Genomic DNA, 22,190 nt, shown 5'->3' with positions numbered 1-22,190 from the left:
GCCCTATCTGATCCAGACTGTGGCGGGGGTGGGCCCTATCTGATCCAGACTGCGGAGGGGGTGGGCCCTATCTGATCCAGACTGTGGCGGGGGTGGGCCCTATCTGATCCAGACTGCGGAGGGGGTGGGCCCTATCTGACCTGTGACATAGGAGGGAGGAGCTTACCTGACCAGACCGTGGCAGGGGAGTAGGGGCCCTACCTGACCTGACTGTGGCGGGGGTGAAGGGGGGCTTTACCTGACCAGACTGAGGAGGAGGAGGACCCTACCTGACCAGAATGTGGTGGTGAGTTGGAGGGCCCTACCAGACCAGACTGTGGTGGTTGGGGTGGGGAGGCCCTACCTAACCAGACTGACGAGGGGCCCTAACTAACTAGACTGTGGCAGGGGTGAAGGGGGACCCTACCTAACCTAACCTGACTGTGGCAGGGGGGACCAACCTAACTCGACCTTACCGTGGCGGGGCCTTACCTGACCGTGGTGGGATAAAGCTCTGAGGTGTAGATATACACGATGTTGAAGGAGGCACTGATACAAAGCTTCCCCAGCAGAGACAACGTCCGGCTGTTTACCCAGCGCAGCGGGCCTGCAGACAGAAAACAGACAGAGTGTGTACAGCGGTCAGTCATTGGTGATCAGCGGTACATACAGTGCCCGATCCATAGTGATCAGCGGTATCTATAGTGCCCGATCCATAGTGATCAGCAGTACATACAGAGACAAATAAATGGTAATCTGGGGGCTATACAGCAACCGATCCCTGGTGATCAGGGGGATATACAGCGACAGATCCCTGGTGATCAGCGGTATCTATAGTGCACGATCCATAGTGATCAGCGGTATCCATAGTGCCTGATCCATATTGATCAACGGTACATACAGAGACAAATAAATGGTAATCTGGGGGCTATACAGCAACCGATCCCTGGTGATCAGGGGGATATACAGCGACAGATCCCTGGTGATCAGGGGGATATACAGCAACAGATCCCTGGTGATCAGGGGGATATACAGCAACCGATCCCTGGTGATCAGGGGGATATACAGCAACAGATCCCTGGTGATCAGGGGGATATACAGCGACAGGTCCCTGGTGATCAGGGGGATATACAGCAACAGATCCCTGGTGATCAGGGGGATATACAGCGACAGGTCCCTGGTGATCAGGGGGATATACAGCAACAGATCCCTGGTGATCAGGGGGATATACAGCGACAGGTCCCTGGTGATCAGGGGGTACATACAGCCATAAATATCTCTGCACAGTGATGCAGGGGGCAGTACGCGGTGCGGGACCTTGTACCTTTTGGCTTGGGTACGGCGATAATGATTAGACACGCGGCTCCAGCAAGACTCAAAAAGCCACAGAGAGATCTTCTCCGACCAAAACTGCAAGACATAAAGTGACGTGATAGTGGCCTCACCCCACCCTGCACCCGCCACTCGTTCCCAGTACTCAGCACCCACCTCCTGTGATTGATCAGATACATGCACAGTGGATACGCCGGCACCTCGGCGAGGCCGGACAGCGCAAGATTAAAGTAAACATTTCCTCCCAGGTCTCCGGTGCCGAGGGTCAGTCCGTAATACACCAGGCTGCAGACAAACCTGACACACGGCAGTTATGTGGAGGGGGTCGCTGCAGACCTCCGCGCTACAGAGCCACCCCACACAGCCCCCGCTACATCGCTCCCCTCCACAGAGCTACCCCGCTATAGACCTCCGGGCTACAGAGCCACCCTACACAGCCCCCGCTACAGAGCTCCCCTCCACAGAGCTACCCCGCTATAGACCTCCGCGCTACAGAGCCACCCTACACAGCCCCCGCTACAGAGCTCCCCTCCACAGAGCTACCCCGCTATAGACCTCCGCGCTACAGAGCCACCCCACACAGCCCCCGCTACATCGCTCCCCTCCACAGAGCTACCCCGCTATAGACCTCCGGGCTACAGAGCCACCCTACACAGCCCCCGCTACAGAGCTCCCCTCCACAGAGCTACCCCGCTATAGACCTCCGCGCTACAGAGCCACCCTACACAGCCCCCGCTACAGAGCTCCCCTCCACAGAGCTACCCCGCTATAGACCTCCGCGATACAGAGCCACCCCACACAGCCCCCGCTACATCGCTCCCCTCCACAGAGCTACCCCGCTATAGACCTCCGGGCTACAGAGCCACCCCCACACAGCCCCCGCTATAGAGCTCCCCCGCTATAGACCTCCGGGCTACAGAGCCACCCCACACAGCCCCCGCTACAGAGCTTCCCCGCTATAGACCTCCGGGCTACAGAGCCACCCCCACACAGCCCCCGCTACAGAGCTTCCCCGCTATAGACCTCCGGGCTACAGAGCCACCCCACACAGCCCCCGCTACAGAGCTCCCCTCCACAGAGCTACCCCGCTATAGACCTCCGGGCTACAGAGCCACCCCCACACAGCCCCCGCTATAGAGCTCCCCCGCTATAGACCTCCGGGCTACAGAGCCACCCCACACAGCCCCCGCTACAGAGCTCCCCTCCACAGAGCTACCCCGCTATAGACCTCCGGGCTACAGAGCCACCCCCACAGCCCCCGCTATAGAGCTCCCCCGCTATAGACCTCCGGGCTACAGAGCCACCCCACACAGCCCCCGCTACAGAGCTCCCCTCCACAGAGCTACCCCGCTATAGACCTCCGGGCTACAGAGCCACCCCCACACAGCCCCCGCTATAGAGCTCCCCCGCTATAGACCTCCGGGCTACAGAGCCACCCCACACAGCCCCCGCTACAGAGCTCCCCTCCACAGAGCTACCCCGCTATAGACCTCCGGGCTACAGAGCCACCCCCACACAGCCCCCACTATAGAGCTCCCCCGCTATAGACCTCCGGGCTACAGAGCCACCCCACACAGCCCCCGCTACAGAGCTCCCCTCCACAGAGCTACCCCGCTATAGACCTCCGGGCTACAGAGCCACCCCACACAGCCCCCGCTACATCGCTCCCCTCCACAGAGCTACCTCGCTATAGACCTCCGGGCTACAGAGCCACCCCCACACAGCCCCCGCTATAGAGCTCCCCCGCTATAGACCTCCGGGCTACAGAGCCACCCCAACACAGCCCCCGCTACAGAGCTTCCCCGCTATAGACCTCCGGGCTACAGAGCCACCCCACACAGCCCCCGCTACAGAGCTCCCCTCCACAGAGCTACCCCGCTATAGACCTCCGGGCAACAGAGCCACCCCCACACAGCCCCGGCTACAGAGCTCCCCCGCTATAGACCTCCGGGCTACAGAGCCACCCCCACACAGCCCCCGCTACAGAGCTTCCCCGCTATAGACCTCCGGGCTACAGAGCCACCCCACACAGCCCCCGCTACAGAGCTCCCCTCCACAGAGCTACCCCGCTATAGACCTCCGGGCTACAGAGCCACCCCCACACAGCCCCCGCTATAGAGCTCCCCCGCTATAGACCTCCGGGCTACAGAGCCACCCCACACAGCCCCCGCTACAGAGCTCCCCTCCACAGAGCTACCCCGCTATAGACCTCCGTGCAACAGAGCCACCCCCACACAGCTCCCGCTACAGAGCTCCCCCGCTATAGACCTACGGGCTACAGAGCCACCCCACACAGCCCCCGCTACAGAGCTCCCCTCCACAGAGCTACCCCGCTATAGACCTCCGGGCAACAGAGCCACCCCCACACAGCCCCGGCTACAGAGCTACCCCGCTATAGACCTCCGAGCTACAGAGCCACCCCCACACAGCCTACGCTACAGAGCTACCCCGCTATAGACCTCTGGGCTACAGAGCCACCCCCACACAGCCCCCGCTGCATCGCTCCCCTCCTATAGACCTCCGGGCTACAGAGCTACCCCCACACAGCCCCCGCTACATCGCTCCCCTCCTATAGACCTCTGGGCTACAGAGCTACCCCCACACAGCCCCCGCTACAGAGCTACCCTCCACAGAGCTACCCCGCTATAGACCTCTGGGCTACAGAGCCACCCCCACACAGCCCCCGCTACAGAGCTCCCCTCCACAGAGCTACCCCGCTATAGACCTCCGGGCTACAGAGCCACCCCACACAGCCCCCGCTACAGAGCTCCCCTCCACAGAGCTACCCCGCTATAGACCTCCGGGCTACAGAGCCACCCCCACACAGCCCACGCTACAGAGCTACCCCGCTATAGACCTCTGGGCTACAGAGCCACCCCCACACAGCCCCCGCTGCATCGCTCCCCTCCTATAGACCTCCGGGCTACAGAGCCACCCCACACAGCCCCCGCTACAGAGCTACCCTCCACAGAGCTACCCCGCTATAGACCTCTGGGCTACAGAGCCACCCCCACACAGCCCCCGCTACAGAGCTCCCCTCCACAGAGCTACCCCGCTATAGACCTCCGGGCAACAGAGCCACCCCCACACAGCCCCCGCTACAGAGCTCCCCCGCTATAGACCTACGGGCTACAGAGCCACCCCACACAGCCCCCGCTACAGAGCTCCCCTCCACAGAGCTACCCCGCTATAGACCTCCGGGCAACAGAGCCACCCCCACACAGCCCCGGCTACAGAGCTACCCCGCTATAGACCTCCGGGCTACAGAGCCACCCCCACACAGCCTACGCTACAGAGCTACCCCGCTATAGACCTCTGGGCTACAGAGCCACCCCCACACAGCCCCCGCTGCATCGCTCCCCTCCTATAGACCTCCGGGCTACAGAGCTACCCCCACACAGCCCCCGCTACATCGCTCCCCTCCTATAGACCTCTGGGCTACAGAGCTACCCCCACACAGCCCCCGCTACAGAGCTACCCTCCACAGAGCTACCCCGCTATAGACCTCTGGGCTACAGAGCCACCCCCACACAGCCCCCGCTACAGAGCTCCCCTCCACAGAGCTACCCCGCTATAGACCTCCGGGCTACAGAGCCACCCCACACAGCCCCCGCTACAGAGCTCCCCTCCACAGAGCTACCCCGCTATAGACCTCCGGGCTACAGAGCCACCCCCACACAGCCCACGCTACAGAGCTACCCCGCTATAGACCTCTGGGCTACAGAGCCACCCCCACACAGCCCCCGCTACAGAGCTCCCCTCCACAGAGCTACCCCGCTATAGACCTCCGGGCTACAGAGCTACCTCCACACAGCCCCCGCTACAGAGCTCCCCTCTATAGAGCTACCCCGCTATAGACCTCCGGGCTACAGAGCTCCCCCCACACAGCCCCCGCTACAGAGCTCCCCTCCATAGAGCTACCCCGCTATAGACCTCCGGGCTACAGAGCTACCCCCACACAGCCCCCGCTACAGAGCTCCCCTCCACAGAGCTACCCCGCTATAGACCTCCGGGCTACAGAGCTACCTCCACACAGCCCCCGCTACAGAGCTCCCCTCCATAGAGCTACCCCGCTATAGACCTCCGGGCTACAGAGCTACCCCCACACAGCCCCCGTTACAGAGCGCCCTCGCTATAGACCTCCGGGCTACAGAGCGCCCCCCACACAGCCCCCGCTACAGAGCTCCCCTCCATAGAGCTACCCCGCTATAGACCTCCGGGCTACAGAGCTACCTCCACACAGCCCCCGCTACAGAGCTCCCCTCCATAGAGCTACCCCGCTATAGACCTCCGGGCTACAGAGCGCCCCCCACACAGCCCCCGTTACAGAGCTCCCTCGCTATAGACCTCCGGGCTACAGAGCTACCCCCACACAGCCCCCGCTACAGAGCTCCCCTCCACAGAGCTACCCCGCTATAGACCTCCGGGCTACAGAGCTCCTTCCCACACAGCCCCCGCTACAGAGCTCCCCTCCACAGAGCTACCCCGCTATAGACCTCCGGGCTACAGAGCTACTCCCACACAGCCCCCGCTACAGAGCTCCCCTCCACAGAGCTACCCCGCTATAGACCTCCGGGCTACAGAGCCACCCCCATAAAGCCCCCGCTACAGAGCTCCCCTCCAGAGCTACCCCGTTATAGACCTCCGGGCTACAGAGCCACCCCCACACAGCCCCCGCTACAGAGCTCCCCCGCTATAGACCTCCGGGCTACAGAGCTCCCCCCCACACAGCCCCCGCTACAGAGCTCCCCCTCAATAGACCTCCGGGCTACAGAGCTACCCCCACACAGCCCCCGCTACAGACCTCCCCTCCGCAGAGCTCCAGCACCACGGTCCACGCTCTCCCCCACCCACACAGCGCTCCCGCAACATGCATGCCTCCTCATACACTGCAGAACTTACCATGCCCACATCATGAGCAGCGTACGGCGTCGCAGCACCGCATTGCGACAGATGCTGACAATGTTACCCTGTGGGGCAGACTCCTTCTCTCGGGGGGTCAGTGAAAACGGCTTGGGCTTGGAGCAATTCCAGCGTCCCAGGTAGAGCAGCGCATCCTGAGCTTTATGGAGGTGGCCTTGAGTGTACAGCCAGCGTGGAGACTCCGGGATCCACCTACCCACAGCAACAACATGATCAAACCAACCCCACACTGAGCGTGCAGCACACACAACCACGCCAGGAACAAACCAACCCCACACCGAGCGTGCAGCACACACAACCACGCCAGGAACAAACCAACCCCCCACCGATCGTGCAGCACACACAACCACGCCAGGAACAAACCAACCCCCCACCGATCGTGCAGCACACACAACCACGCCAGGAACAAACCAACCCCCCACCGATCGTGCAGCACACACAACCACGCCAGGAACAAACCAACCCCCCACCGATTGTGCAGCACACACAACCACGCCAGGAACAAACCAACCCACCACCGATCGTGCAGCACACACAACCACGCCAGGAACAAACCAACCCCCCACCGAGCGTGCAGCGCACACAACCACGCCAGGAACAAACCAACCCACCACCGATCGTGCAGCACACACAACCACGCCAGGAACAAACCAACCCACCACCGAGAATGCAGCACACACAACCACGCCAGGAACAAACCAACCCCACATCGAGCGTGCAGCACACACAACCACGCCAGGAACAAACCAACCCCCCACCGATCGTGCAGCACACACAACCACGCCAGGAACAAACCAACCCCCCACCGATCGTGCAGCACACACAACCACGCCAGGAACAAACCAACCCCCCACCGATCGTGCAGCACACACAACCACGCCAGGAACAAACCAACCCACCACCGATCGTGCAGCACACACAACCACGCCAGGAACAAACCAACCCCCCACCGATCGTGCAGCACACACAACCACGCCAGGAACAAACCAACCCCCCACCGATCGTGCAGCACACACAACCACGCCAGGAACAAACCAACCCCCCACCGATCGTGCAGCACACACAACCACGCCAGGAACAAACCAACCCCCCACCGATCGTGCAGCACACACAACCACGCCAGGAACAAACCAACCCACCACCGATCGTGCAGCACACACAACCACGCCAGGAACAAACCAACCCCCCACCGAGCGTGCAGCGCACACAACCACGCCAGGAACAAACCAACCCACCACCGATCGTGCAGCACACACAACCACGCCAGGAACAAACCAACCCACCACCGAGAATGCAGCACACACAACCACGCCAGGAACAAACCAACCCCACATCGAGCGTGCAGCACACACAACCACGCCAGGAACAAACCAACCCCCCACCGATCGTGCAGCACACACAACCACGCCAGGAACAAACCAACCCACCACCGAGCGTGCAGCACACACAACCACGCCAGGAACAAACCAACCCCACATCGAGCGTGCAGCACACACAACCACGCCAGGAACAAACCAACCCCACACCAAGCGAGCAGAGCACACCACCACGCCAGGAACAAACCAACCCACCACCGAGCGAGCATAGCACACCACCACACCAGGAACAAACCAACCCCACACCAAGCGAGCAGAGCACACCCCACGCCATGAACAAACCAACCCCACACCAAGCGAGCAGAGCACACCACCACGCCATGAACAAACCAACCCCACACCGAGTGTGCAGAGCACACAACCACGCCAAGAACAAACCAACCCCACACCGAGCGTGCAGAGCACACCACCACGCCATGAACAAACCAACCCCACACCGAGCGTGCAGCGCAGACAACCACGCCATGAACAAACCAACCCCACACCGAGCGTGCAGAGCACACAACCACGCCAGGAACAAACCAACCCCACACCGAGCGTGCAAAGCACACAACCACGCCAGGAACAAACCAACCCACCACCGATCGTGCAGCACACACAACCACGCCAGGAACAAACCAACCCACCACCGAGCGTGCAGCGCACACAACCACGCCAGGAACAAACCAACCCCCCACCGATCGTGCAGCACACACAACCACGCCAGGAACAAACCAACCCACCACCGATCGTGCAGCACACACAACCACGCCAGGAACAAACCAACCCACCACCGAGCGTGCAGCACACACAACCACGCCAGGAACAAACCAACCCCACATCGAGCGTGCAGCACACACAACCACGCCAGGAACAAACCAACCCCACACCGAGCGAGCAGAGCACACAACCACGCCAGGAACAAACCAACCCACCACCGAGCGAGCATAGCACACCACCACGCCATGAACAAACCAACCCCACACCGAGCGAGCAGAGCACACCACCACGCCATGAACAAACCAACCCCACACCGAGCGTGCAGAGCACACAACCACGCCAGGAACAAACCAACCCCACACCGAGCGTGCAGCGCAGACAACCACGCCATGAACAAACCAACCCACCACCGAGCGTGCAGAGCACACAACCACGCCAGGAACAAACCAACCCCACACCGAGCGTGCAAAGCACACAACCACGCCAGGAACAAACCAACCCCACACCGAACGTGCAGCGCACACAACCACGCCAGGAACAAACCAACCCCACACCAAGGAAGCCGTAAAACACAGCGACACCATGAAAGGACCAAACAAGAGATAAACAGTAACCAAGAGCGGAGTGTGCACAGACCGACTACACAGCAAGCAGACAGTACTCACAGGGACAGCAGGAAGATGGCCGCTCCTTGTACATTCACCACCAGTGCCAGGATCCGCCACCAGCGCACAAAGTATCCGATCAGTGCAAACTGCGCAATGCCCAGCGCAAAACACAGACTGGACAGAGATCCTGGAGAAAGTGAGAGCAGGGAGAGAGGTCAGGACATGGCAGCCCTGGGGATTCACAGTCTACAAGGGGGCTGAGATACACGAGGCTCGGGTACAGGATACAGACATCAGGTACACGAGGCTCGACTACAGGATACAGACATGTGATACACGAGGCTCGGCTACAGGATACAGACATCAGGTACACGAGGCTCGGCTACAGGATACAGATATCAGGTACACGAGGCTCGGCTACAGGATACAGACATCAGGTACACGAGGCTCGGCTACAGGATACAGACATCAGATACACGAGGCTCGGCTACAGGATACAGACATCAGATACACGAGGCTCGGCTACAGGATACAGACATCAGGTACACGAGGCTCGGCTACAGGATACAGACATCAGATACACGAGGCTCGGCTACAGGATACAGACATCAGATACACGAGGCTCGGGTACAGGATACAGACATCAGGTACACGAGGCTCGGCTACAGGATACAGACATCAGATACACGAGGCTCGGGTACAGGATACAGACATCAGGTACACGAGGCTCGGCTACAGGATACAGACATCAGATACACGAGGCTCGGCTACAGGATACAGACATCAGGTACACGAGGCTCGGCTACAGAATACAGACATCAGATACACGAGGCTCGGGTACAGGATACAGACATCAGGTACACGAGGCTCGACTACAGGATACAGATATCAGATACACGAGGCTCGGCTACAGGATACAGACATCAGGTACACGAGGCTCGGCTACAGGATACAGACATCAGATACACGAGGCTCGGCTACAGGATACAGACATCAGGTACACGAGGCTCGACTACAGGATACAGATATCAGATACACGAGGCTCGGCTACAGGATACAGACATCAGATACACGAGGCTCGGCTACAGGATACAGACATCAGATACACGAGGCTCGACTACAGGATACAGACATCAGATACACGAGGCTCGGCTACAGAATACAGACATCAGGTACACGAGGCTCGGGTACAGGATACAGACATCAGGTACACGAGGCTCGGCTACAGGATACAGACATCAGGTACACGAGGCTCGGCTACAGGATACAGACATCAGGTACACGAGGCTCGGGTACAGGATACAGACATCAGATACACGAGGCTCGGCTACAGGATACAGACATCAGGTACACGAGGCTCGGCTACAGGATACAGACATCAGATACACGAGGCTCGGGTACAGGATACAGACATCAGATACACGAGGCTCGGCTACAGGATACAGACATGTGATACACGAGGCTCGGCTACAGAATACAGACATCAGGTACACGAGGCTCGGCTACAGGATACAGACATCAGGTACACGAGGCTCGGGTACAGGATACAGACATCAGATACACGAGGCTCGGCTACAGGATACAGATATCAGATACACGAGGCTCGGGTACAGAATACAGACATTAGATACACGAGGCTCGGCTACAGGATACAGATATCAGATACACGAGGCTCGGGTACAGGATACAGATATCAGGTACACGAGGCTCGGGTACAGGATACAGACATCAGATACACGAGGCTCGGGTACAGAATACAGACATTAGATACACGAGGCTCGGCTACAGGATACAGATATCAGATACACGAGGCTCGGGTACAGGATACAGACATCAGATACACGAGGCTCGGGTACAGAATACAGACATTAGATACACGAGGCTCGGCTACAGGATACAGATATCAGATACACGAGGCTCGGGTACAGGATACAGATATCAGATACACGAGGCTCGGCTACAGGATACAGATATCAGATACACGAGGCTCGGGTACAGGATACAGATATCAGGTACACGAGGCTCGGCTACAGGATACAGACATCAGGTACACGAGGCTCGGCTACAGGATACAGACATCAGGTACACGAGGCTCGGGTACAGAATACAGACATCAGGTACACGAGGCTCGACTACAGGATACAGACATCAGGTACACGAGGCTCGACTACAGGATACAGATATCAGGTACACGAGGCTCGGGTACAGAATACAGACATCAGGTACACGAGGCTCGACTACAGGATACAGATATCAGGTACACGAGGCTCGGGTACAGAATACAGACATCAGGTACACGAGGCTCGACTACAGGATACAGACATCAGATACACGAGGCTCGACTACAGAATACAGACATCAGGTACACGAGGCTCGACTACAGGATACAGACATTAGATACACGAGGCTCGGCTACAGGATACAGACATCAGGTACACGAGGCTCGACTACAGAATACAGACATCAGGTACACGAGGCTCGACTACAGGATACAGACATTAGATACACGAGGCTCGACTACAGGATACAGACATCAGATACACGAGGCTCGACTACAGAATACAGACATCAGGTACACGAGGCTCGGGTACAGAATACAGACATTAGATACACGAGGCTCGGCTACAGGATACAGACATCAGGTACACGAGGCTCGACTACAGGATACAGACATCAGGTACACGAGGCTCGACTACAGGATACAGACATCAGATACACGAGGCTCGACTACAGGATACAGACATCAGGTACACGAGGCTCGGCTACAGGATACAGACATCAGGTACACGAGGCTCGACTACAGGATACAGACATCAGGTACACGAGGCTCGGGTACAGAATACAGACATTAGATACACGAGGCTCGACTACAGGATACAGATATCAGGTACACGAGGCTCGACTACAGGATACAGACATCAGGTACACGAGGCTCGGCTACAGGATACAGACATCAGATACACGAGGCTCGGGTACAGGATACAGATATCAGATACACGAGGCTCGGCTACAGGATACAGACATCAGATACACGAGGCTCGGCTACAGGATACAGACATCAGATACACGAGGCTCGGCTACAGGAAACAGACATCAGGTACACGAGGCTCGGCTACAGGATACAGACATCAGATACACGAGGCTCGGCTACAGGATACAGACATCAGATACACGAGGCTCGGGTACAGAATACAGACATTAGATACACGAGGCTCGGCTACAGAATACAGACATCAGATACACGAGGCTCGACTACAGGATACAGACATCAGGTACACGAGGCTCGGCTACAGGATACAGACATCAGATACACGAGGCTCGACTACAGGATACAGACATCAGGTACACGAGGCTCGACTACAGGATACAGACATCAGGTACACGAGGCTCGGCTACAGGATACAGACATCAGATACACGAGGCTCGGCTACAGGATACAGACATCAGGTACACGAGGCTCGGGTACAGGATACAGACATCAGGTACACGAGGCTCGGGTACAGAATACAGACATTAGATACACGAGGCTCGGCTACAGGATACAGACATCAGGTACACGAGGCTCGGCTACAGGATACAGATATCAGATACACGAGGCTCGGCTACAGAATACAGACATTAGATACACGAGGCTCGGCTACAGGATACAGACATCAGGTACACGAGGCTCGGCTACAGGATACAGACATTAGATACACGAGGCTCGGCTACAGGATACAGATATCAGATACACGAGGCTCGGGTACAGGATACAGATATCAGGTACACGAGGCTCGGGTACAGGATACAGATATCAGATACACGAGGCTCGGCTACAGGATACAGATATCAGATACACGAGGCTCGGGTACAGGATACAGATATCAGGTACACGAGGCTCGGCTACAGGATACAGACATCAGGTACACGAGGCTCGGCTACAGGATACAGACATCAGGTACACGAGGCTCGGGTACAGAATACAGACATTAGATACACGAGGCTCGGGTACAGGATACAGATATCAGATACACGAGGCTCGGCTACAGAATACAGACATCAGGTACACGAGGCTCGGCTACAGGATACAGACATCAGATACACGAGGCTCGACTACAGGATACAGACATCAGGTACACGAGGCTCGGCTACAGGATACAGACATCAGGTACACGAGGCTCGGGTACAGAATACAGACATTAGATACACGAGGCTCGGCTACAGGATACAGATATCAGATACACGAGGCTCGGCTACAGAATACAGACATCAGGTACACGAGGCTCGGCTACAGGATACAGACATCAGATACACGAGGCTCGGGTACAGGATACAGACATCAGATACACGAGGCTCGGGTACAGAATACAGACATCAGATACACGAGGCTCGGCTACAGGATACAGACATCAGATACACGAGGCTCGGCTACAGAATACAGACATCAGATACACGAGGCTCGGCTACAGAATACAGACATCAGGTACACGAGGCTCGGCTACAGGATACAGACATCAGATACACGAGGCTCGACTACAGGATACAGACATCAGGTACACGAGGCTCGGCTACAGAATACAGACATCAGATACACGAGGCTCGGGTACAGAATACAGACATTAGATACACGAGGCTCGGCTACAGGATACAGACATCAGATACACGAGGCTCGGCTACAGAATACAGACATCAGGTACACGAGGCTCGGCTACAGGATACAGACATCAGATACACGAGGCTCGGCTACAGGATACAGACATCAGGTACACGAGGCTCGGCTACAGGATACAGACATCAGATACACGAGGCTCGACTACAGGATACAGACATCAGGTACACGAGGCTCGGCTACAGAATACAGACATCAGGTACACGAGGCTCGGCTACAGGATACAGACATCAGATACACGAGGCTCGACTACAGGATACAGACATCAGGTACACGAGGCTCGGCTACAGAATACAGACATCAGATACACGAGGCTCGGGTACAGAATACAGACATTAGATACACGAGGCTCGGCTACAGGATAGACATCAGATACACGAGGCTCGGCTACAGGATACAGACATCAGGTACACGAGGCTCGGCTACAGGATACAGACATCAGGTACACGAGGCTCGGCTACAGGATACAGACATCAGATACACGAGGCTCAGGTACAGAATACAGACATCAGGTACACGAGGCTCGGCTACAGGATACAGACATCAGGTACACGAGGCTCGACTACAGGATACAGACATCAGGTACACGAGGCTCGACTACAGGATACAGACATCAGGTACACGAGGCTCGGCTACAGGATACAGATATCAGGTACACGAGGCTCGGCTACAGGATACAGACATCAGATACACGAGGCTCGGCTACAGGATACAGACATCAGGTACACGAGGCTCGGCTACAGAATACAGACATCAGGTACACGAGGCTCTGCTACAGGATACAGATATCAGGTACACGAGGCTCGACTACAGGATACAGACATCAGGTACACGAGGCTCGGGTACAGAATACAGACATCAGGTACACGAGGCTCTGCTACAGGATACAGACATCAGGTACACGAGGCTCGGGTACAGGATACAGACATCAGGTACACGAGGCTCTGCTACAGGATACAGATATCAGGTACACGAGGCTCGGCTACAGAATACAGACATCAGGTACACGAGGCTCGGGTACAGAATACAGACATTAGATACACGAGGCTCGACTACAGGATACAGATATCAGGTACACGAGGCTCGGGTACAGGATACAGACATCAGGTACACGAGGCTCGACTACAGGATACAGACATCAGGTACACGAGGCTCGGCTACAGGATACAGACATCAGGTACACGAGGCTCGGCTACAGGATACAGATATCAGGTACACGAGGCTCGACTACAGGATACAGACATCAGGTACCCGAGGCTCGGCTACAGGATACATAAGGTCATGTGACATTACCTGCTAAGGCCCAGTAGGTGGCGCCGATACATTCATTGAGCAGCACGAAGGCGACCAGCGACATCCCGCCGTTCATTATGCCCACGATGAAGCGAGTCAAGAGGAAAATGATGAAGGAGGGCGACGAAGCGTTCAGCAGAGAGAAGACAACGTCCAGCGCCAGACCTGCAAGAGAAGCCACATAACCCCACTACAAACACCGGTACTCCACATGTCCACCTGAGGGCCAGGAGGACAGACAGCACAGCAGAATAGTGAGCGCAGTCCTGGAGGAGAAGACATGATGTAACAGCAGAATAGTTCCTCCAAGATGAAGGCATTGAAGCTATGGACTGGCCGCCCGTTCCCCAGACCTGAATCCGATTGACCACATCTGGGACATCATGTCTCGCACCATCCACCAACGTCACGTTGCACCACAGACTGTCCAGGAGTTGGCGGATGCTTTAGTCCAGGTCTGGGAGGAGAACCCTCAGGAGACCATCCACCACCTCATCAGGAGCATGCCCAGGCATTGTATGAAGGTCATACTGGCACGTGGATGCCACACACACTACTGAGCATCATTTCCTTGTCTCTACACATTTCCACTGAAGTTGGATCAGCCTGTAACTTCATTTTCCACTTCGATTTTGAGCATCATTCCAACTCCAGACCTCCGTGGGATATTAGTTGTGATTTACATTGATCATTTTTATGTTTTATTGTTCTCAACACATTCCACTATGTAATGAATACAGATTTACAACTGGAATATTTCATTCAGTGATATCTAGGATGTGGGATTTGTGTTCCCTTTATTTTTTTGAGCAACACACACCTTTGATACAGTAAAAAAAAAAAGACCATTAACTGCCCCCACCAATCATTTATATGGGCCAATTGGACACTCCTTAGGCTGCCGTCACACTATCAATATGTGGTCAGTATTTTACATCAGTATTTGTAGCCAAAACCAGGAGTGGAACAATTAGAGGAAAAGTATAATAGAAACATCTGCACCACTTCTGTATTTATCATCCACTCCTGGTTTTGGCTACAAATACTGATGTAAAATACTGACCAAATACTGATAGTGTGACGGCAGCCTTACAGCTAGCATATGGCTTCAGGGGTGCGGTTTACAGAGCAAGAGGAGCAAAGCTATTCAATTTTATATTTAAGGCTAGGGTCACATTGCGTTAGTGCAATCCGTTTAGCGCTAGCGCTAGCGGGTTGCGCTAACGCAATGTTTTTAATGGGGCCGCGTCTCGCAGATCCCAGGAAACACCGGCGCGTCGCTAGCGTGTGCCGAACATGGCACGCGCTAGTGCTGCGCGTTCCCATTGCCGTTAATTTCGCCGTGCAACGCTGTCCGTTAGCGCTTTCCCATTAACGCAATGGGAACCAAGCCTAATACAGAAAGGTCTGCAGTGTTTATAAAAATATTCAAAAATGTCGCAAGGTTGGCTCAAGATGTTATGACAGGGAGCTCTTCGTTTTTGGGGGTAACTGACAGAACTACAGTAAGCTGTACAGTCTCTTCCAGAACAGACAAAAGATTATAATTTAAATAGCATTTGCTTTTAATAACACTAGTTACACCCACATACCTCCCCTCCGGTGACTCACAAAAGGGCTGTTCTTCAGAAAACCATACGATGTGGATCAGTCTTAGAATTCTTGAGATTCCCACATTGTACGATATCCTATCATAATAATTTTACCTTTATATAGATAGGTAATATGGCATGGATATCATCATCCATCTGGCCGATATTTAATTTCAAGAGGTTCTAGTCAGCACCCAATGACGCAAGACAAAGCATTACGATCACCACGACTCCGAAATACGTACGCTACTCACCTGGTAGCAGTGTTTTTTCAGGAGCCATGACAGCACAACGACAGAGGGGATCCGCCCTTCAGGGACAGGAAACCTACAGACATAAAAAGGGCAGTACCTCTCTCCCACGTCAGTTGTTTCCAGAGCATGAGAGGACCACCTTGGTTAGTAACACAGATGCAGCATATACATAAATACATTTTATTATGTAAGTGAACATGGAATTTAACGAAAAACCAACAGAGTGTTGAATTATCCAAAAATATAGGGTAGGGAATCTAAGGGTGCTGTCATGGCTCCTGAAAAAACACTGCTACCAGGTGAGTAGCGTACGTATTTATTCAGTCGCCATGACAGCACAACGAGAGACTTTCAGAGACGGAAGATTTAGGGGGATAATAGCTTCCAGCACTCTTCTCCCAAACGTAAGGTCTGAGGAACTACCCAGATCTAATCTGTAGTGTCTAAGAAAGGTAGAAGGAGAAGACCATGTGGCCGCCTTACATATGTCTTCGATCGATACTTCTGACCTCTCCGCCCAGGAAGATGCTACGGCTCGCGTGGAGTGTGCCTTTATACCATCTGGAACTTCGTTGCCACCTGCGGTATAAGCGAGAGAGATTGCCTCCCTAATCCACCTGGCTAGAGTGTTTTTAGATACTCTAAGACCTTTCCTTACCCCTGATAGGCTACAAATAAAAGAGTTATCTTTTTTCCAGGCATCTGACACTGCAATATATTTAAGGAGGCATCTTCTTACATCTAAGGAATGAAATCTACGTTCCTTATCATTAGCAGGATTAGAGCAAAATGAGGGTAGGACTACCTCCTGTACCCTGTGGAATTTTGACGCCACTTTGGGAAGATATAGGGGATCGGGTTTCAATATTACCATATCCATGGGGGTTGCGTTAGGGCTGAGAGTACCAGATTTAGGTCCCATGGGACTAAACTTTGTTTAATAATCGGTCTAGACCTAGTGATTACTGGCTAAGTTAAGATTATATAATGCTCCTAGCGCTGACACCTGAACTCCAAGAGTACTTGTGGCCAAGCCCATCTCTAGGCCTTTTTGTAAAAATTCGAGAATCTGGTTTATACATGGTTTTTGGTCAATTTGAGCCCCTGAATATGATAAAAATTTTCTCCACACTAACATAAATGCTCGTTGTAGAGGGTTTCCTACTTTTAAGGAGTGTATTTACCGGATTCTGAGAGAATCCTTTTCCCCTCAGTAAGGACCTCTCAAGTTCCATGCCGCTAGGTGTAAGTTGGCTACTTGAGGATGGAGGATTGGCCCTTGGGAGAGCAGATCTGGTAGCTCTGGAAGAATCCATGGTTGGCAGACCGACATCTTCCTCAGCCAAGGAAACCAAGCCCTCTTGGGCCAAAATGGGGCTATCAAGATTACCTGGGCCCTGTCCTCCCGAATCTTCCTCAGAACTAAAGGAATCAGATTTAGAGGGGGAAAAGCATATGCGAGCCTGAAGCGCCAAGATATCAGCAGAGCGTCCACAGCGTATGGGTTGTCTTTTGGATTTAGGGAGCAGAATTGGTGTAATTTTTTGTTCCCCCTGCTGGCAAAAAGGTCTATCTCCGGACAACCCCATAACTGAATGATCTGGTTGAAAATGGCTGGATTTAACGACCACTCTCCCTGTCTGAGTACGTTGCGGCTTAGATAGTCGGCTTTGGTATTGATACTTCCTTTTATATGAAGCGCCGTCAGGGAGAGAAGATGTACTTCGGCCACCTGAAAGATAGGATTTTCGACCTCCATCAATGAACTGGATCGCGTGCCACCTTGACGATTAATGTAGGCCACAGTTACCCGATTGTCTGATAATAGCCTGACGTGTCGACCCTGTAGGGGTACAAGGAATTTATTTAAGGCATGTTTTACCGCCAACAGCTCTTTCAAGTTGGAGGAAGAGTCCTGTTCAGACTGAGACCATAGTCCCTGAACCCAATCCTCCCCTAAGTGAGCCCCCCACCCCTTGGGGCTAGCGTCCGTAGTCAATACCCTAGATACATGATTTATCCAAGGGACCCCCCTGCGTAGATTCGAAGTGTGAGTCCACCAACCAAGAGAATGTGTAGTCTCCGTAGAAAGTGTGAATTTACTGTCGAGGTGAGCTCTTAGACGACGAGAATTGTGTAACACGTCCCACTGTAGAGTCCTTGTGTGGAACTGTGCCCAGAGAACCGCCGGGATACAGGACGTAAGAGAAACCAAGATAGACATCGCACTTCTGACCGACACTAAGGGATTATTCATTGCCCTGGTGACCAACCGTTTAACTTTAGCAACCTTTGCGTCCGGCAGGCGACATTCCTGCTGACTAGAGTCTATAACATATAGAACTCTTGAACTTTTAGGGGCTGAAGACGCGACTTTTTGACATTGATTATCCAGCCCAACTGGTGTAACGCACCCATGACCTTCTGAAGTTGATCTTTGCAATGTGACTCTGAATGACCCACAATTAGCAAATCATCCAGGTATGGGACTACTAATATATCCTGTTCATGCAAGTGCCCCATAACCTCCACCATGATTTTTGTGAACACCCGGGGTGCAATTGCGACTCCGAAGGGAAGTGCCTGATATTGAAAATGTTCTATCGTGCCGGCTAGTGAAACCGCCACCCTAAGAAACCTCTGATGATCTACATGTATTGGAACATGGTAATAGGCGTCTTTGAGATCTAAGACAACCATAAAACAATGGTTAAAGAGTAATTTTATTGCTGTTTTAACCGACTCCATTTTGAAGGAGGGTATCAACAAAAAATTGTTCAGGCCTTTCAAATTGATAATGGTGCGATATGAACCATCAGGTTTTTTGATCAGGAACAGAGGGGAATAAAACCCCCTACCTTCCTCGCCCGTAGGGACTTTGATTAGAACTTTCTTCCGTTGAAGTTCCCGGACCTCAGACTCCAGCGCTAACTGTTCTGTAGAGGAGGAACGAACAGGTGTCAACATAAATTTGTCCCGAGGAGTATGGTGGAAGTCAAAGGTTAGGCCTTTCCCCACAATGCTTAGAATCCATGGATTGTTTGTAATCCGTACCCAGGCCGGGTAGAAGGCCGAAAGCCTGCACCCCACCTGGTCCGCCAGTCATTGCGGTTTTTTAACATCTCGTGAAGGATTAAACATAAACCCTTTACCCCTCCTTCTGCTGCTGTCGTATCTGGTAGATTCTCTGTTAGAGTCTCTATATGGCCTTCTGCGGTTAGACCATCCTCTATTATAGTCTCGTCTGTAGAAGGGTTTTCCTAGGAAGGGAAAGCGTTTTTTATTATCCCCTGCCTTTTCCAATAGCTCATCTAGGACCGGTCCGAATAAGTGAGCTCCTTCACAGGGAATGCTACATAACTTTGTCCTGGCTTGTAAGTCTCCTGGCCAACACTTTATCCATAGCGCTCTTCGGGCTGCGTTAGATAACGCTGAGGACCTGGCGGCCAACCTGACCGAGTCTGCTGATGCGTCCGAAAGGAAAGCTGCTGCATCCTGGATTATAGGTATAGAGGATAATATTTCTGTCCTAGGGACTTTATCTTTGAGCTGATCTTCGAGGTTACCTAACCATACCATCAAGGACCGAGCGGTACAGGTGGCTGCTATAGCAGGTCTCAAGGACCCAGCTGAAGTCTCCCAAGCTCCTTTAAGGAAGATGTCGGCTTTCCTATCTAATGGATCCTTCAAGTTCCCCAAGTCGTCAAAGGGGAGAGATGTTTTTTTGCATGCCTTGGCGACTGCCGCATCCAGTTTCGGAACTTTATCCCATAAGGATGAAGCCTCCTCCTCAAAGGGATATCTTCTTTTAAAAGCTGGCGGAAGCGAACCCTTCCTCTCTGGTTTCTTCCATTCCTTTGAGATTAGTGATTTGATCTTGTCAATCACTGGAAAGGCTCTTCGGGACTTCCGTTCAATACCTTTGAACATAACATCTTGAATGGAATATTCCGACTGGGTATCCTCTATCCCCATTGTGCTGTTAACTGATTTAACTAGATGGTTAACCCTATCCAGGGACAAGCAGGCTTGACTGGACTGTTGATCCTCAGAGAAGGAAGTAGACGGGAGGGACCCTGAGCTCAGCTCACCCGAATCCGAATCTATATCAGATAAAGGGGATGATTTTTTAACTTCCGTTCCCCGAGACCTGGATCTCCCAGAATTTTTGATTTGCTGTCTAACCATCTCTCTTATTGTAGAGGTCAGATCAGGAGCCTCCTCCTCCAGCAGGCGTTGGATACATGTTTTGCATAACTTTTTCAAATGCCCATCTGGAAGCGGCTCTGCGCATTCGGCACACTGTCTATGTTTAGACGAACTTTTTCTCCCCTAGTAAGGAGAGAGGAAAAAAACAAGGGGAACACAATCATCACTAAGTGAACTTTCACGAAGATCACTTACCCCGCCAGTAATGAGTGGTACCGTAGATGGGGGGGTCCTTCGTAGCCGGCAAATCCTTACGGCTTGAGGACTTTGGTATAGAAACTCGAGCCTCCCTAGCTCCACCAGTGCGGCTACTGCCACTAGACCGACGCTGGGAGCTTCTTCGAGGCTTTTCTGACTGCTGCTGTTGCTGGCTGCCGTTAGTTCCTTCTGGCGACTCCATAATGGAATGGGCAAGGAACATCAGCCATCCCAGCTTGCAGCCTTAAATAATGCCCCCAAGGTACCACCCCCGGATGGGGGTTAGCAGGGAATCCCAGGTGTCAGCCATTCGATTGATGGGGCCACTGTCCGTACTGCGCTGCGCTCCCCCGAAGCTCCGACCGTCCCTGCAGCTGGGCGCCGCCATTAGCCCGGAGAACGGCGCCACCGCGCATGCCTGGCCGCGCCGCTCCCCGCGTCATCCGGACACGCCCCTTCCGGACGCGGCAGCGGCGCACAGCAGACACGCGGACCAGGACGGCAGCGGGCACCCCACCGGACCAACGCCGCACCCCCGCAAGGCACCGACTGGCTCCCGGAAACCCCGCAGCCCAGCACATACTCCCAGGTACTCCTTTATAGACACCACCGAAGTCAGCCTATATGATCGAGGCTGCTTCCTCCTGCTGCCACCAACACCAAACAGTCCCCCTGCCGTGTGGTGCTTCCTGCCTCCTGATCAGGCCGAGGTAGGGGACCCCCGCTACCTGTACCGGTCTGCCAGGAGTGGGGATGTCTTCATAGCTTCGACCTTCTTCACAGGCCTGTCTGAAGAGGTTCCGCTGTCAGGGACAGGAAACCAACTGGCGTGGGAGAGACGTACCGCCCTTTTTATGTCTGTAGGGCGGATCCCCTCTCTCGTTGTGCTGTCATGGCGACTGAATAAAATATGACTTTCATATCTGTTATGTCTATGCCATTCAATTCAATTGTCTCTAAAAAGAGGACAAATGATTTTCAAGTAATCTGCTTGCGGATCAGTTCAAAGCTGATGCTGGAGGTGACAGGCTTGCGCTTCCGGTAATAACTGTCACGTTCTGCATTCATAGGTAAGCTGG

At 54.1% G+C, this 22,190-nt stretch overlaps 1 protein-coding gene across 1 annotated transcript in view; it reads right to left on the bottom strand.

Annotated features, from left to right (window-relative positions):
* Nucleotides 1–22,190, bottom strand: part of SLC22A15 (solute carrier family 22 member 15) — a 76,382-nt gene that overhangs the window by 3,458 nt on the left and 50,734 nt on the right. The window contains exons 5-10 of the mRNA XM_069760406.1: nucleotides 14,859–15,023; nucleotides 8,975–9,104; nucleotides 6,214–6,426; nucleotides 1,468–1,608; nucleotides 1,304–1,389; nucleotides 472–586 (exon numbers count right to left, since the gene is read on the bottom strand). Of these exons, the coding sequence (XP_069616507.1) occupies nucleotides 472–586; nucleotides 1,304–1,389; nucleotides 1,468–1,608; nucleotides 6,214–6,426; nucleotides 8,975–9,104; nucleotides 14,859–15,023 (850 nt within the window). The remainder of the gene's footprint in view (nucleotides 1–471; nucleotides 587–1,303; nucleotides 1,390–1,467; nucleotides 1,609–6,213; nucleotides 6,427–8,974; nucleotides 9,105–14,858; nucleotides 15,024–22,190) is intronic.

This window comes from Ranitomeya imitator, chromosome 3, assembly GCF_032444005.1.
Source record: "Ranitomeya imitator isolate aRanImi1 chromosome 3, aRanImi1.pri, whole genome shotgun sequence".
Lineage (NCBI taxonomy): Eukaryota > Metazoa > Chordata > Amphibia > Anura > Dendrobatidae > Ranitomeya > Ranitomeya imitator.
The sequence above is the reverse complement of the archived record's forward strand: the minus strand, read 5'-3'. Positions and strand labels throughout refer to the sequence as shown.